General features: G+C 39.5%; 1 protein-coding gene and 1 long non-coding RNA gene across 3 annotated transcripts in view; one reads left to right on the top strand and one right to left on the bottom strand.

Annotated features, from left to right (window-relative positions):
- The window catches only part of LOC127525983 (uncharacterized), a 293,828-nt gene that overhangs the window by 211,918 nt on the left and 63,875 nt on the right, over nucleotides 1-18,035 (top strand). The gene's annotated exons all lie outside the window — the stretch shown is intronic.
- The window catches only part of LOC114665897 (deoxynucleoside triphosphate triphosphohydrolase SAMHD1-like), a 157,565-nt gene continuing 149,085 nt past the window's right edge, over nucleotides 9,556-18,035 (bottom strand). For both annotated transcript variants that reach the window (XM_051919609.1, XM_028820552.2), the window contains exon 17: nucleotides 9,556-11,371. In XM_051919609.1, the coding sequence (XP_051775569.1) occupies nucleotides 11,357-11,371 (15 nt within the window). In that variant the 3' untranslated portion in view covers nucleotides 9,556-11,356. The remainder of the gene's footprint in view (nucleotides 11,372-18,035) is intronic.

The following is an 18,035-nucleotide window of genomic DNA, read 5'->3' as shown; positions in this document are numbered from 1 at the left end:
CCCCTACAGGGTTGGGCTTCCAAGCCCTGCACCCGTGGCCCTCAAAGGAACCAGGGCGGCCGCCCCCTCGTGGTCCGGAGGAGGAATGAGCCCTCCTCCTGTCCTCCTGGGCGTCCCGGCTGGGCACCACCCCCAGCCACGTGCCACAATGGAATTACTGAAATAAATCAACTTTGTCACGATATTCTAATTTTATGACCAGCACCTGTATATACAATATTTACAAAAACACTCTGTCTTTAGTGATAATTTTTTCAGTGTGGTTTTCTGTATCAGGAGTTTTTACTTTGAAGGTTTACCCTCAAGGTCGCTTCAGACCAAGTAACATGTAACATGTGCTTGACCATATGTAATAACTGACAACAATAAAAAAAATAGCAAAAAATCTAATGGCACCCATGCTTGTGTACTGAAGTTAGTCAGAAAATGAATGTCGTAACATGAGCATAAACACACACATCTGCTTCAGCCTTAACATCTGTGATAGCCAGTGCAATTTTCTATGCTGTGGTGTGCTGGGCTGGTAATATCACTTCAAGAGAGGCCCACCAAATCAACAAGGTAATTAAAAGGGCAGACTCAGCTATGGGACACACTCTGGACACCCTGGAGGTCATAGCAAACGAGCATCCTCACCATTCCACTGACCTTCCTCTCATTTACACACATGTATTCTGTCTTGTTCCTACTGACCTTCATTCCTCTCCTCTATAGAGGATATCTCCACCTCTCCAGGGTCTCCTCAACCTGCTCCCTACTATCGCTACAGATCACAATGTCATCAGCAAGCATCATAGTCCACGGGGACTCCTGTCTAATCTTGTCTGTCAACCTGTCCATCACCATTGCAAATAAAAAAGGGCTCAGAGCCGATCCCTGATGTAATCCCATCTCCAACTTGAATGCATCCTTCACTCCTACCGCAGACCTCACCACTGTCACACTTCCCTCGTACATATCCTGTACAACTCTTACATACTTCTCTGACACTCCTGACTTCCTCATACAATACCACAGCTCCTCTCGAGGCACCCTGTCTTATGCTTTCTCCAGGTCCACAAAGACACAATGCAGCTCCTTCTGGCCTTCTCTGTAATTCTCCATCAATATCCTCAGAGCAAGCATTGCATCTGTGGTGCTCTTTCTTGGCATGAAACCACACTGCTGCTCACTAATCATCACCTCACTTCTTAACCTAGCTTTCACTGCTCTTTCCCATAACTTCATGCTATGGCTCATCAATTTTATCCCCCTGTAGTTACTGCAGTCCTGCACATCCCCCTTATTCTTAAATATCGGCACCAGTACACTTCTTCTCCACTCCTCAGGCGTCCTCTCACTTTCTAAAATTGCATTAAACAATCAGGTTAAAAAGTCCACTGCCATCTCTCCTAAACACCTCTATGCTTCCACAGGTGTATCATCTGGACAAATGTCCTTTCCAATGTTCATCCTCCTTGCTAATCTGTTGCGCTTCCTGATTCACTATCTCCACATCATCCAACCTTCTCTCTCGTTCTCTTCATTCATCAGCCTCTCAAAGTACTCTTTCCATCTGCTTAAAACACTCTCCTAGCTTGTGAGTACGTTTCCATCTTTATCCTTTATCACCCTAACCTGCTGCACATCTTTCCCACCTTAGTCCCTCTGTTCAGCCCATCGGTTCTTTTCTCCCTCCTTAGTGTCCAACCTCTCATACAACTCATCATACGCCTTGTCTTTAGCCTTCACCACCTCTCTCTTCACCATGTGCCTTATCTCCTTGTACTCTTGTCTACTTTCTTCATCTCTCTGACTATCCCACTTCTTCTTTGCCATCCTCTTCCTACTGTATACTCTCCTGTACTTCCCCATTCCATGTCTTCATCTTTAACGTCATGGGGTCATCGGTTGGACCCCACCCTGGACGTGACTCCTGCAGATTTTCAGTACAACTGATTAGACCAGCTCTCTGTAATATGTTATTGTGATGTGTATTTCCGTTTATCTGAAGCTGTTTTTATGGATTTTCTTTTCCTTGACTGAGTGTTTTATTTCGTTAAGCATTTCAACTTTGAATGCACAGATTCCTTTGGACTGTATGTCGTTGTCTTTGTGTAATATTCAGCATTATTCATTTATTTGATCATTTTGATATGTCAGCAACAGTTTCTATTAGCCATTGATCATTTCCAAAATCCACTGGCATTTACTGCTATTCATGTCTTACTGGAGATAAGAAAGACAAAACAAAACAAAACAAAACAAAAGCAGCAAATCTGGCCTAAGGGAATATGTTTGTTTACCCTCAAATTTCCTAGGAATTCTTTACTCACATCAGAGATGATTTGTACATCCTGTGCAATGACAACACATCCCCAACCTAAACCCACCGCAACACTCCATACATGCAGCCCTCCTACACAAGTGCAAAGTTTACCAAGTGCCCGTTCTGTGTACCCCATAAGGACTGATCTGAGGGGTCATGGGAGCGAGGATGAAATGGCTGACGTATGAGTATGTAAAGCTTTTGGGAGGAGTGATTTCTTTTTTAACATGCTGCAGAAGCCATGTGGGGATTCATTTTAGGAGTATTGCTCACTTCCTCCATTGTATTACATTTTTATAGATGACCATCGAGTGTTAGTATGAAGTTAGCCCAGCAAACCATTGAAGCACATGAAATTGAGGGCATTACTCGATTAAAACTTGTCATTTTAGCACTGGGAAAACGTAGGCATTTGTCCCAACACCAGTGTCTCATATAAAGTGAATTTCCCATTGGGATTAATAAAGTATCTATCTATCTATCTATCTATCTATCTATCTATCTATCTATCTATCTATCTATCTATCTATCTATCTAAAGAAAGTATGCAAGGGCATCATACAGTGGTGACATAATAGAAATCCTCAGGAATCCCCCAGGAATTGTCACCAAATATTCACAAAGATACATCACCAGAGCAGCTCATGTCCTCCACCCTAATGGTGCATCTTCATTATCACTTCTAAAATTCATTTTAACTCTTCTCCCCTGTTAATAAGAAAGTCCAGCCAATCTATCAACACAGAAAAATCAGATATCCGTGGTCATCACGACAGCAGGACACCAGCCCTGGTGTGCCCACAACTAGACATCGTCTCTTTCCAGTGGCCTTTCTCCTTCTAATTCATTTAATCATAAAATCTTTGGCCATTTCAATTCCTTTATGTCGTAACACCTGCTGCTCATCTGATGCCACCTCACAAGGATCCCCAACAGAAGAGCTCATTTCAGGAGCTCTGTGGACAATGAGCAATATTAGAAGACTGTGTGGGAAAATGCAGAGTCCTCAAGATGAACTCGACTGCAGCTCATAAAAAAGTGTGCTGATTTTATTAAAGCCATAAGCTTCCCTACATCTGAATTTCACACTTGCCGTTCGTGTCACCACCTCATCTCCACATTTTGGAACAGACTGATGCCCCAGAAAGCAGTTTAATTTAAACAAAGCAACTTCCATCTTCCAAACGCTCACTCAGCACACTCAGGTAAGCATGGAGTTCATTTTAGCACTTTAGTTTTCCGATACTCCGCTTTACTGACCTGACACTTTAGCTCGAGTGTGTCTGATCAATCAGTACAATGGTCAAATTTAAAATATGACAAGTAAGGAAATGAATGCATGGCGTAACATTCATGTGCGTTCAAAGACTTGGGTCAATGGTTTGAAAACTGGAAATTTTTTATGTTTTCTAGTTACTTCTTCAGAGTTTGCTATTACAATTGTGTTTATGACATTTGTTTTTACAATTGTGTTTATGACATATTTTTGTTAACAGCAAGTCAAATTTAGAAGCAACAGTGACGATAGAATGTAATGCCATGTGCTAGTAATGCACACAAACTGTTTTTGAATGCCATTTTACAATATTGTGTTGCTGAAATTGCTTTCGTAAACACCAGTGACATAACGCTTTATGTGCTCTTGTTAGTTGTTGGACATGGAGGCTCTAATTGGAGTTCAAATTTCGTAAATATAACATTTTTCAGGGAAGAACCCAAAGGAGACTTAAAGTCTGTGCTGACATCTCAGGCTGAAATGGTTGTCTGCATCCACACATGATGGTGAGCGGATTATTGTGTTGCTTTGCCAATTAATTACTGTGTCAGAGGAGGTCAGGTAGCTTGTTTTAGTATGCATGGTTAGTCACTGTAACATCTTTCGTGGCTTTCTAAATCATTTTATTTGTTACTTTAATGGACACAAACATCATGTCACTTATCTGCTTCAGTTTTAAGAAATGGGAGAAGTGGACTGGGAAGCACAGGATGGGACAACAACAATAACATTTATTTATATAGCACATTTTCATACAAATAATGTAGCTCAAAGCGCTTTACAACAGCAGAAGTCAGATGTTAGCATGGACCACGACCTACCACTGCATTCTGGTACAGTAAGAGACAGTGAAGAATACATAAAGAGTATTATTATTATTGAATAATCCTTAATAATCCTTTTCTTTTTTTATTAACTCGTTTCAACATTATTGCCTGTTAATTGACCTTGATTTTGCCCCTCATCTGAGTTACAGTTGCTATGGTTTATTTTTATTTTCTTTAATTTTGCCTTTTCCCACTTCTCCCCATTTACTCACATAATAAATTCTCCTGTTTTCCTGCTGCGTCAGGACAATCTGGGCCTTTTTTCCTTCATAACTTGTATAGGCCAAAGCCTGCTGTTGAGTTTGGGAGAAAACAAAAACGGATATTGATTTCTAGGCCTCAGAGAAGCCTGAAGCTAGATTTGGTGTCTCAACCTCATTTAGAGCCTGAGAGCCACATGTGACTGCTACCTAACAAGAGTTATGTAGTTATGGACATAGATGGCAGAGGTCATTTGAAGGAAGTGGGCAAAAAGATGAACTAGGGCAGGAGAAACTGCCTATGCCCAACTTCCACTGTGTTGCAGGCCTTACCTATTTCTTCACAGTTCCAGTGAAGTGGGTTCACCTTCCAGACCAGTGTGGGTGAGGTTGGCACTCAATCTTCACTTCCATATGGGGTGTCTACAGTGACTGAACTTCCCTCAGATATCACAAAGTCAGTTAGGTCAAGTGGTGACTTATGAATGGACCTAGCGTGAAGGTGACAATCGTGTCTTGCACTCCGTACTTCCAGTGTGACCTCCAGCTACCTGTGACCCTTTAATGGACACAGTGGCTTAAGCAGATGGATAGGTAGATGTTTTATGACTTTGCCATTTCGCTTAATTTATTTTAAGGTTAACCAAAGGAAATACTGTCTGCTGGTCACAGGTCTATTGAGGTCATACTCTGGATAAGGACATGATGGGATTACAAGTTGTCACCTTCAGAACTCTTACAGGACGGCATTGGCATGAAAGATATCTGAGTGGGTGGAGGAAAACAGCCAATCAGGAGATTGAGTTTCATAGGTGTGGAGAAGTTCCTGTGTCTCTGGAGCTGGGCTAGTTGTGCCAGCCATCCACATAGACACGCAGCGCCAGTAATGCCCAGAGTGCCCAGCACATTTTTCTCTGCCTGAGGGCCATTCTAGTGTGTGTGTGTGAGACAAATCTGAAAGTAAGAGTGGGACTTCATCTTCTAATTTGCAAAGGGGGTTCAAAGGGGCAACCAATCAAATGATATTTGTTGGAAAATATGAGGCTGCATCATAGATCAGTCAACATGGAGACTAAATGGAAAAATTCTTCCCTTAAGTCAAACATTATTCTTATCTAATCTGTGATGGCTGCTCTGCGATTAGTAATGAGATCTTTTTTTCCGCTCAGTAATGTCTCCTCCTACTTCCTCCCCATCTTTATCTTAATTTAAATATAATAAAAATGAGTGTGATATGGTACTTGATGTGCCTTTCCAAATTCCCCTGATGGCTGTATAAATTCCCCTAAAGCAGCCCAAGGGATGGTGCGAGACCCTCGCAGTGCTCAAAGACGCTGAGTCTGATGTGTCTGTCAGCCCACTGCTGAATGGACAAATTCCAAGCTGTCACTTCGGACTGTGCAAACTTAAATTAGAACTGGAGACTCCACAACCACAGAAGTCGGATAAAAATAAAGCCCGGGTTGGTCACATTTCTAGAAGCAAATGTCTGGAACTGCACACGGCGCCGCTGGGCTAATGGTGTCCTAGCCTGAGTGCGCATCTTGACTGTCCAGCAGAAATAAAAGATGGAAACTCGATAAGCAAGTCACACTACAGAGCCTGTCCACGGGAGACCCGCAGAGAACTAACACTTTTAAAAAATGTTTTAAGAAATTATAAAATCTATGTCATAATGTGCAATTTAGGTGTGGAGTCATTTGCATTAGCCAGTTGAGCACCACAATTTAGGATATCACTGTCAAATTCTATCTTGAAACAACTTTTATAAATGAAAGGAAGCCACTCCACGTCATTTGAGTATTGAACAGGTCACCTGTCCAATATCACTTTCAGAGATTTTTAAAAGCATTCATCTGATATGATAGTATGCTCCAGTTCCTCTAGCTCTTTGTTTGAGGAATTCATTACCAATAAAAATTTTGAATTATAAAAAATGAGTAAAATATTTTTAAAGTTTAAGGAAAAAATGTTAAGTGAGGATCTGAATGACATCTATTTTACTGTGTGGGCCTGTAGAGCCTGGAGCAACTCTGAAGTCTAATTCTTCAAACACACCCAGTTTATCACAATGAATGGGAGAATTAAACTGTAGCATTTTCATTTACATACACTATTTTATTTATATTGAACTAATTTTTAAAGTTTTAATTATTCCTTATGAGGACAGAAACAAAATGCAAACTTCAAAAAAAATGTTTCCCTTGCCTTTATTGCTAGAGAGAATTACATGTTGTTATTTAAAACAATTATTTTTCCTGTTAATTCAATAATTTTGTCCTCTACAATACAATCATGATAATTTATTACAAAAATGTTTCTTTCTGAGTAATTAAGGGAATTTGAAAAATTTCTTTGCACAGATTAACCACCATTGTTCAGCACTAACATTCCTGGATAGTAACATCACATCTATAGGAAATCAACTTTCTTCCAATAGCACACTTACTGTAACAAACATCTATTAAAGATTTTTAAAAGGTGAATGCTATTTGGCAGTAAAATGTTAATAAGTAACCGAGTAATTTGGGTATGCATATATGCACCAAAAGAAATAGCATGTACAGAATCTTTCGTTCTGGTTTGGAGCGTCATATCAACTGGACTGGCCTCTTTGTCTTCCTCATTGGTTTTCACATCTATGCTGGTGTTTTGAGACTCATAATCAGACAGCTGATTGCGTTTTTTAATCAGCTGGGAAGCAGTCATATTAGTTGTTTCCGACTATTTCTGTGGCCAGTCTTATTAGCCTCAACTGCGGTGTGTATGGATTCTTCAAATTATCATTTATTTTGTTTTTAAGGATAAGTTCTGTATTTTTCAAGTCTAAGTTATTTCTTCACTAACATGTTATACAGTATATGTATTTGCCACACACAATTGTGTTCTAAATTTAAGCGTTTTCAATAATTTAAAAAAATATCTTGTCCACACTGGCACTTTACAATGGAGGCTAATGGGGCACAGGGCATAACCAGAAAAAAAAAGCTGATTTTGAAAAATAAACATTATTTGGTGTCACACACGTGTGCATGGGAGGCAGCTAAAGGGCTCGAGGGAAGGCAGTTCTGAGGCATGCCGGGACGTGGCAGAGTGCACTGATTCTTTTTTTCCCTTGCCTGTAGACCATTCCCGGGAGATCTCACCTGGCTCTCATGACGTCACTTCCGGAACGGAGCCAATGGAAGAAGACCTTATCGGCTCCAGCCCCTGTGATGTCACCTCTGGGCTTGAACCTATGGCAGATGATCCTGAGCCAGACCCATATGACCTCACTTCCTGTATTCCCCTTTAAAAGTCTAACCGTTTCCCCTATGTGTCAGTCTTGTTGTGGACTCTGTTCTAAGCACATCAGTGCTCTATATTTTGCATTTTTGACTTTGCAGCCAGGACCCCTCATTATACGGGTGGCTGCCCCAAACCTTTATCTGTGTGATGTCTCGTTATTGCGACATTGGTAAGTTGAACTTGAAAAATTCCAAACTTACTCTTTAAGGAACTCAAACACAAAGTGACATCTGTTTTTTTTTTTAATTCTGCTTCATTGATGGATGGTGTATATGGTTTTGATATATATTTTTAAAAAAATCTCCAATACAATACTTTGTTTTTTTGTTTTTCATTTATTAATTTTTCAAAGAGCATTTTTGCATACTTTTTATAGTTGCTTCCCATGGTCACTTGCTATCAATATACTTCTATTAAATGGTCATTTAGATATCACTGCCAACTGCTGTATGGATAGAGAATACCTTATTCTGCTTTAAGTGTCAAATTCTGTTTCGAAGTAAAGTTTTTAAGGAGCTACAAATGTCAGACTTATTGACTTTTCCTCCTTTTTACAGCCACTTTAATTCTGCATAAACCTTCAATTAATTATTGTCTTTGATTTTGATATAAGACACAATGAAGCAGCATGTGTTCCACTATTTCAGTTATTTCACATTTTGCATATTCTCCTTGTTGGTGTTGACCTGCTGGATACAATCCTTGATTTAAGGCTCAGTGACAGTTATCTGTTTGATGTTACTTCTTTGCTCCTGTTTTACTTGTAAATTTAAAAGGTCTAATATTATTATGTATCAATTATAAATGTGTACCTTTAGATTTTCCTTCCCATTTTCTTGCCATATTTGCAAAACCTGTTTTTTATACTGCTTTTAGTTTCATTATAATCCCTTTTCACTTCTGTTCTTTCTACAGCATTTTTAGCGAGCTTATCAGCAATTTCATTTTCTTTCACCCAGCATGTACTGGTATCAAATACAGATTATTAAGTATTCAGTACTATAAAGATTGTGTATCTATCTGTCTGTGTAATTGCTATGTCTCTGCTTTATGCCTTTTGGAATGGGATTAACAAAAGCAGTGCTAATGTTTGTGATGCACCATCTGTTGGAATGAAAAATGCAATGCATTTTATTACTACCTGCGGTGGGTTGGCACCCTGCCCGGGATTGGTTCCTGCCTTGTGCCCTGTGTTGGCTGGGATTAGCTCCAGCAGACCCCCGTGACCCTGTGTTCGGATTCAGCGGGTTGGAAAATGGATGGATGGATGGATTTTATTACTACATGCATTACAAAATACACTCCAATAGTTGGTACACTGGAAATATTAACACTGACAATCCAGAGGTCTGTGTTGATTACTTAGATGGGTAGAGCAGCTAGTATTATATATAAATGTAAATATTACTATATATAAATTATATAAATGTAAAATTTTCAGATGCGCGTCTTGCCCTAACAACACGTGCTGGGTGGTAATTGGAGGAGTGATGGCTGGGATGGGGCCCTGGTGACATGGATTTGCTACAGTAGGTGTGGCAGGTATGCGAGATAAAAGTACATGGACATAATTTGTAGTTGCATTTCCTTGATGTTTTCAAAACTGTACTGCTGGTGAGATGGCAGAGGATCAAGCACTGAAGATGACGCAAGAAATAAGAAATTACACAGCCCAAGCAACTTTATTTTCAAGCTTTTAGTAAAATTACAAGAAAATTTTATAACATATACAGTAGTACTAGGGTGTTGTATCGTGTTAGCCATTATGAATGTAGAGAAAAGCCAAGCAAAATGACACCTTTTATTGGCTAACTAAAAAGATTACAATATGCAAGCTTTCGAGGCAACTCAGGCCCCTGCTTCAGACAAGATGAAGAAGATGAAGAAGGGGCCTGAGTTGCCTCAAAAGCTTGCATATTGTAATCTTTTTAGTTAGCCAATAAAATGTGTCATTTTGCTTGGCTTTTCTCTACATAACATATACAACAAAACATGTTCTTTATTATGTTATAGTTCTAGGCTTTTATGTCTATTATAATTTACTATATACTACAGTGTGTTCTACTTGTCACACTGTATGTATTAACTGTATTACTTTCTACAGCCATTACATTGTTTTACATTGTGTTATGATCAGAAAACTGTGTCATCTTAAAAAAAAACTGGGGTCTACTAGAATGTAGTGATGGGCATTTTAATTCACTTTACTGATTTAATTCTATCAAACTACCCATTTAAATAAATTGATTATTTTCATTCATTTGATTCATTTACACTTTAGTGTATTATTTTGACAAATAGTATGTGTTTATGTGTATATAAATAATATCACTGTTTATTAATTTACATACAACTGATTACATATGAGTATTTATATATAATTAATTCTAAAGACTCTATCTATAAATATATAATTATTTATGTATACAGTAATTAATTATATATTTAACACTACAATTTATATGCCATTGTCCTGTTTCCATATACAAAGCAAGATAATACACTTAAGATGCCAAATTAAAATAAGATGTTTTATTACAGAATCAGAAGTGAATGAGAATTGTGCATTGCTTTAAACATCTATCAGTAAAACAAAAGAGGCTGGTGACAGCATGCAGGAAGAACACACATGCACTTTAGCACTCCTGTTGAACGGCACAGAATGCTCACAAATCAGTTTGTAGAATTCACTGAAAAGAGTTATTCAGAAAGAATGAATCATTCACAAATTTCCCATTACTACTGGAATGGGCCATTTACATGTTAGCTAGGAGATGAGCTTTACTAGACTAGTACTTCAGGAACCTTCAAATGTTGACTTAATGTTACTTTGGACAGTCACAGTGAAAAGGATAGACACTGGGCTGAATGGCCTGTTCTCGACTTAACTGTTCTAATGTTCTAACAGTGGTGTGTACTTATCTAATTAACTTTATCTTCTAAAATCAAGCATTTCTATCCAAACTAAGGAAATACCGATATGTAATTAGCAGGAATGCTAGCTTACTAAGAATGTCTTTTACATACTAAAAAATGAAGTTAAGATTTTTGATTAACTTTACCTGGAATATCATTCTATTTAAAGGCTACATATGCACCAGCACATTCAAAACATGCAAACCCCTTAACCAAAGCAAAAAAGAAAAATGTATATATTAAAAAGAATATATAATAAATCAGAATTTAATGAAATAAAAAGATTATAGCAGAAGTTTATAAAATATGAAAACTAAAAGATTTAAATGTTATTAGTAGCATTCCATTGTAAAGAATTGATAATTATATGGAATATTTATATTTAACCTTTACCCATAAAGAACAGATGATTATGAAAGACATTAATGAAAATGAACAATCAAAACAATTTCTGAAATTTGAAAAGTAAAAGAATAAAGGATGATGTTTTGATTCTGTCCTCTTGAACTTCTCTGCTGCTTATCCATCACAGATTTGGCTGTTATTTTGTGTCTGGCTGAACAAAGAAAAGAGAAATAAGTTAGAAAATTGCAAGAAATAACAACCAAGGAAGTAGCAAAAGGGTGATGATTACTTCAAAGGTGCGCCCTTGTTTTATTCAGGTAAGGTGGAAGGGATAGGTTAGGGGACTTCAGACTGAGTGGGAATTAGAAGAGAGAATAGCAAGTGGTTTGGGGGCTAAGTGGGCATTATACATATTAAAATAAATGGAAGTTATCAAAGCAGGCTGTCATCTTTTCACAATTATGTAACCTAATATACAATGTAATCAAAAAGTCCTTTGGGGATTACATATTGATAAAACTGAGACATGTACCAATGGAATCTGTAAAATATGGCATCTTACTAATGACTTCAGACTCATTTGAAGTATTTGTGGTGCTTGAAGTAACTCCCTATCATCCATGCAAAGCATTCTGAGTAGTTAATGCTATGGAAATTTAAGCATCTGTCTTTCTAAGCCTGTGTTGCACTGAATTCATTCTGGCACTATTATCATTAGGACTCAGAGGTGGGCTCCCCCATCTCTGAGACTGAGGTCACCGAGGTGGTCAAAAAACTCCTTGGTGGCAGGGCCCCGGGGATGGATGAGATACGCCCAGAGTTCCTCAAGGCTCTGGATGTTGTAGGACTGTCTTGGTTGACACGTCTCTTCAACATCGCATGGACATCAGGGACAGTGCCTCTGGATTGGCAGACCGGGGTGGTGGTCCCCCTCTTTAAGAAGGGGGATCGGAGGGTGTGTTCCAACTACAGAGGGATCACACTCCTCAGCCTCCCTGGAAAAGTCTATTCAGGGGTCCTGGAGAGGAGGGTCCGTCGGATAGTCGAGCCTCGGATTCAGGAGGAACAGTGTGGTTTTCGTCCTGGTCGCGGAACAGTGGACCAGCTCTATACCCTTAGCAGGGTCCTGGAGGGTGCATGGGAGTTTGCCCAACCAGTCTACATGTGTTTTGTGGACTTGGAAAAGGCATTCGACCGTGTTCCTCGGGGAATCCTGTGGGGGGTACTCCGAGAGTATGGGGTACCGGCCCCCTTGATAAGGGCTGTTCGGTCCCTGTACGATTGTTGCCAGAGCCTGGTCCGCATTGCCAGCAGTAAGTCGAACCCGTTTCCAGTGAGAGTTGGACTCCGCCAGGGCTGCCCTTTGTCACCGATTCTGTTCATAACTTTTATGGACAGAATTTCTAGGCGCAGCCAGGGCGTTGAGGGGGTCCGGTTTGGTGGGCTCAGGATTGGGTCACTGCTTTTTGCAGATGATGTTGTCTTGTTTGCTTCATCAGGCCGTGATCTTCAGCTCTCTCTGGATCGGTTCGCAGCCGAGTGTGAAGAGGCTGGGATGAGAATCATCACCTTAAAATCAGAGACCATGGTCCTCAGCCGGAAAAGGGTGGAGTGCCCTCTCAGGGTTGGTAGTGAGATCCTGCCCCAAGTGGAGGAGTTCAAGTATCTCGGGGTCTTGTTCACGAGTGAGGGAAGAATGGAGCGTGAGATCGACAGGCGGATCGGTGCGGCATCCGCAGTAATGCGGGTGCTGCATCGGTCTGTCGTGGTGAAAAAGGAGCTGAGCCGCAAGGCGAAGCTCTCAATTTACCAGTCGACCTATGTTCCTACCCTCACCTATGGTCATGAGCTATGGGTAGTGACCGAAAGAACGAGATCGCGAATACAAGTGGCTGAAATGAGTTTCTCCGCAGTGTGTCTGGGCTCTCCCTTAAAGATAAGGTGAGAAGCTCAGTCATCCGGGAGGGGCTCAGAGTAGAGCCGCTGCTCCTCCGCATCGAGAGGAGTCAGACGAGGTGGCTCGGGCATCTGATCAGGATGCCTCCTGGACGCCTCCCTGGTGAGGTGTTCCGGGCACGTCTAACCGGGAGGAGGCCCCGGGGAAGACCCAGGACACGTTGGAGGGACTATGGCTCTCGACTGGCCTGGGAACACCTTGGGATTCTCCCGGAAGAGCTAGAAGAAGTGGCCGGGGAGAGGGAAGTCTGGGCATCTCTGCTCAAGCTGCTGCCCCCGCGACCCGACCTCGGATAAGCGGGAGACAATGGATGGATGGACTATTATCATTACAAACAAAAAAGCTCAATCATTTACATTTTTGTTTCTCATACACTCTTTTTGTGAACATGATAATCCTAGCAGCATTTAGAGTAAATGGGGAACCAGAATGGAAGTTGCATTCAAAATTAATGTTGTGAACTGGAAATCAAAATGAGATAGCTAGCAAAAATATCCCTACCAAAACATCTAGACATTGAAAATCATCATTTTATTGATGATAGGACCAAAAAAATATGACTTTATATGCCACCATGCAGAAATGCTCAGCCGGCCTGACTAAATTCTGTAATGGAACAGTCACTGTCATAAAAAAACAAAAAAAACAATGTGAGGTATCAGTATCTTCAGAAGCATGGCACCTCCAATGAATCTTGTTCATCACAGTCTGAGGACCAGCACAGCAGGTCTTGCATTCATGTGTTCACTCACTCAACAAGACTGATCAGCAAGTGCATCCCTCCAAGCTAAAAGGACACTGACTACGCACTACAAAGCCTTCACTGATGTGGAGTGTGACAACTCTATGGGGGTGTGCCAGCCACCCAACCTGACACAGACAGATATCAGAGGCACATTTAAAAAAGCTCACGCTTTTTATTTTATTTTTTGCACACAGCACAAAGTGCTCCAATTACCACAATAGCTCAGTCCTTTCTTTGTTTTCCTTTTCTCTTTCTTTTCCTTTTCTCTTCTGCTACTCCTCCCTTCGAAAGCTCTGTCCTCCACCTCCCGACTCCAGCTCCTCGAATGGAATGAGGTGGCCCTTTTTATAGTTCACCTGGATGTGCTCCAGGTGCTCCCTGACGATCTTCCAGCAGCATTTCCAGGTGTGGTGGAAGTGCTGCAGTCCAGGGCTCTGGGATCGTCCAGGCGCCCCTTGGCAGTGGCCATGGTCACCAACAGGGTTCATCTTCCAAGCTCCAGTCCCATGGCCCTGATGCAAACCAGGGGGACTGACCTCTCGTGTCCCCGGGGAGGTATTGTCTATTGTCTCCTGGTTCTTCCATCCTCCAGGCATCCCAGCTGGGCAAGAGACCCACCCGCTTACCACAGAAGATATTAAAAAAGTGTGTTACACAGTAGGCATTTTATAGGAGCTTGCTAGTGGTGATGTTATTAAACCTGCTAAACATGTACCTCTGACAGCTGCAATGTCTGCACATTGTCACTTCATGCTTTGGCAGAGAATATCCAAAGTTGGGTGACAGATGGTGTTCATATATTTATATTGATGAATCATTAAACAACACCTATGTGGCATAATGGTGCTGTCCAATATTATGATGGTGCAGAATTAAGAGTGGAAGCATGGGCACGTGTGTGTGTGGTGGCAGGAGTTTGTGGATGCCTGAGCCCCTTTTGCTCCAAGTGCCATTTTGGATCCTTGCTGTTGAAGAGAAGACTTAACTACACCCCTTCAAGATACTAACTTACAGAGCTGAAGTTAATTGGGGTACTCGGGGTGCAGTAAGACATTTCACTCCAATGTAATACCAAATGAGGGGATTTTATTGTTTCTAGGGGGATTTCAGCACAGTGTTTATAAAGAATGATATAATTATACTGAACTACTTTATCTTACAAAAGTGACTCACTGACATTTTCTGTTCAGTACCCAAAACATAAAAACTTCATAAAATCAACAAAAAAAAAAGAAATTCAAACTTTATAATATCAGTGCCATATAAACTTGTGAACACCAAAATTATTCAGAATATTTTAATTCACTTAAATGCTTTAAAAACTGCTTTTGTAACAACACATTTTTCAAATAAGGATTGTCTGAATATCTCTTTGCAAAGGTTGTGACCTTATCTGTTGTGAGATTTGCATCAATATATGGAGGCAATATTGCTGACAAATAAGACTTATTGAAGGGTAGTATTTAATAGACAAATCAAATTAATTAAAATTCCATAAGTCACTGATTTCTGATGCTTTATTGTTTTAAATTGTTGCCGCCTTTTCACATTTGTTCCAACTTTAAGACTACTTCTGTAAAATCAAACTTATTAATTGAAGATTAATCCATTACTTCAGAAATTCTATAAAACGGCCTTTGCTGTTTTAATTTTCAAGGTGCCTCACATAAGTGATTGTATTTTGTTATTCCTAAGCTGTGCACTAAATCAGAATTTGTCAGTCCACTGAACTCACCATACCTGCTGTCATTATTCATGATAGGAGATGGCATCCCATTCTTTCCCATACTAAATAATTACCTTTTGCATGTGCTTTCACTATGTTTATCACATTGTAATTGTTATGCTATTGAACATTACTTTAGCTTATAAAAATAAAACATAAGTGAAGTATGTTGTTAAAACAGCTTGCTATGTTTCTCAGTGATTATACACCTCTGTTAATGCATTTGAGAAAATATCATCACTTGTCGGCCTCATGCTTCAATGCATTATGAGCTGAGCCACAAGAATGTCTGGCTAATGTGGATGTTTTAAATCACTAAATAAATATATTTTAATTTGGAATGAACACATGGAGCATCTTATTTCCTGAGTTTTTAAAACAGACAGGTTCAGATAACAATTTAGCAAACTGATGGATAGTTGAATGGGCAAGCATAGCTGTGCTCATTACACTCAGATGAAAACAAAAACTCCATTCCTGCATCAGGGTTGTTGATGGTGCTGCATTACAAAGGAATAATTTTGCCACCATGTGTAACTCACTTAATCAAATATGTGACAACTGAAAGTGATTACAGCTCACAGCTGATTGGTCAAACTCACATCATTGCACTCGGAAAGCACAAGTTGTGTATTTTTATCTCTGAACTGATTCCATAAGCAGATAAATGTGGCAAAAGTAAAAGCATTTTTTCATTCAAAGAGCAGCATGATTTTAATTTTATTAAGTTAAATCACGTGGGATTTTTAAATAGTACACAAGGTTCCAGCAATCCCAAACTAAAACTGATAAGTTCTGTAATAAGAGCAGGAAACCTGAGTGAGTTCTGATCTTTGTTAAGAATTCTCTCCTGCACACTACATGATACTTGTTGTAATGGAATGTTAAACATTTTCAATTCCTTAGTATTTATTACATTTACTACGTTGGCAATATAATGGACTGGCATCCAGTCCAGAGCTGGTTCCTGCCTTGTGCCTGATGCTGCAGAGATTGGTTCTGGACTTCCATGACTCTGAATTCAATTAAGGGGGTTTAAGAATATAATGTTTATGTTAAGTTTTGGGCAAATCATTTGTGTTTGGGAAAGTAAGAATTCAGAATTTCTAAGGTAGATCAAGGTGCCAGATGCAAACATGTAGCATTCTGCTCAGAATCTCACCATACATGTGATAATAAATGTAAACTTGCTGACAGGGTAACACTTGCCCTTACTACACAAAATCTTTTTCCATTTAGCCAGTTACACTGTTACAAGTGGAATTTTGAGTACAAAGCCAAGGTTCAGTTTCAGCTTGGTGATGATGAGCCATAACATGTATTAAGGGTAATAGATGTTGTCCGTAGTATTGTCATGTGTATGGAGTATAGTAAAATTCTTACTTGCATGGTTAACTAACATGCAAAAAGTTACAAATTCAGTCTTAGTAAAAACAGTTTTCCAAATCAGTGGAACAGAGAAGGTTTAATTGCCATGAAGTTTTTTTTCACTGTCTTTGTATGGAAAAATAATCCTCTTTGATAAGAGAAACTCCTGATGGCTTGATTCACAGTACCTGATTGGAAGAGACGTAGAGCCTGAATGTTTGTACAGCATCAAAAGGTGCTCATACTAAGATGACATGAAATGAAAACTATACTTAAAGATTTATAACATGATGAAATCCAGAGATCTGTACAATGACTTTGTATTTAAATGTGGTCAGGCTTTTGATACCATTGCTAAAATTTGTTTCCCTACTAGATGGCAGCAGCATACCCCTAATGTAACTAAAATTACTCAGTTTTGCCACTTTTTGCTTTTTGATTTTAAAATTTAATGACATTTGTTTCTCTATAGATTACATGAAATTGTATGTACAGTATATTGATATTAAACTTTGCTGCTTTGGCCTGCAAACGCAAACTTAATTCGCAGTCTGTAGAGTGCACAATCTTGGGGGCAAGACCAGCACTGTAGTGGTGACCACCTCATTGGATGGCTTTGCAATAATGCAATTTGTATCCCTGTATAACAATGAGTGAAGATGGTACATGTTAATAAATAGGTTAATATAGTTAGTTTAAGATTGCTTTATTGAGCTTTATCTTTGTATAACACATGATCCAAATAGACTCCTTATGTCAAATACAGAATGTGCATAAAATTGATACTTTGATTTAAATAATAAATTATGTAGCAACTTTAACAGAGTACATAATCACATGACACTTTATAGTACATCCTGGTAGGTGTAGAGGTAACCACTTTCTCTGTGCCCACTTTAGCTTTCCTATCAGGTTGCATAATGCTATAAAATTGACCCAGGATGAAGGTGTGAGTCACTGTGCCCTGTAATGGCCTGGCATTCTCCCCAAGGCTGGTTCCCCATTTACTCTAAATGCTGCTAAGATTATCACATTCACAAAAAGAAGGAATGTCAAATAATGCATCTATTTGTTCATGC

The sequence above is a fragment of the Erpetoichthys calabaricus genome, chromosome 15 (genome assembly GCF_900747795.2).
Source record: "Erpetoichthys calabaricus chromosome 15, fErpCal1.3, whole genome shotgun sequence".
In the NCBI taxonomy this organism is placed as follows: domain Eukaryota; kingdom Metazoa; phylum Chordata; class Cladistia; order Polypteriformes; family Polypteridae; genus Erpetoichthys; species Erpetoichthys calabaricus.
Note: the sequence above shows the minus strand (reverse complement) of the source record. Positions and strands in the feature narration are given on the sequence as shown.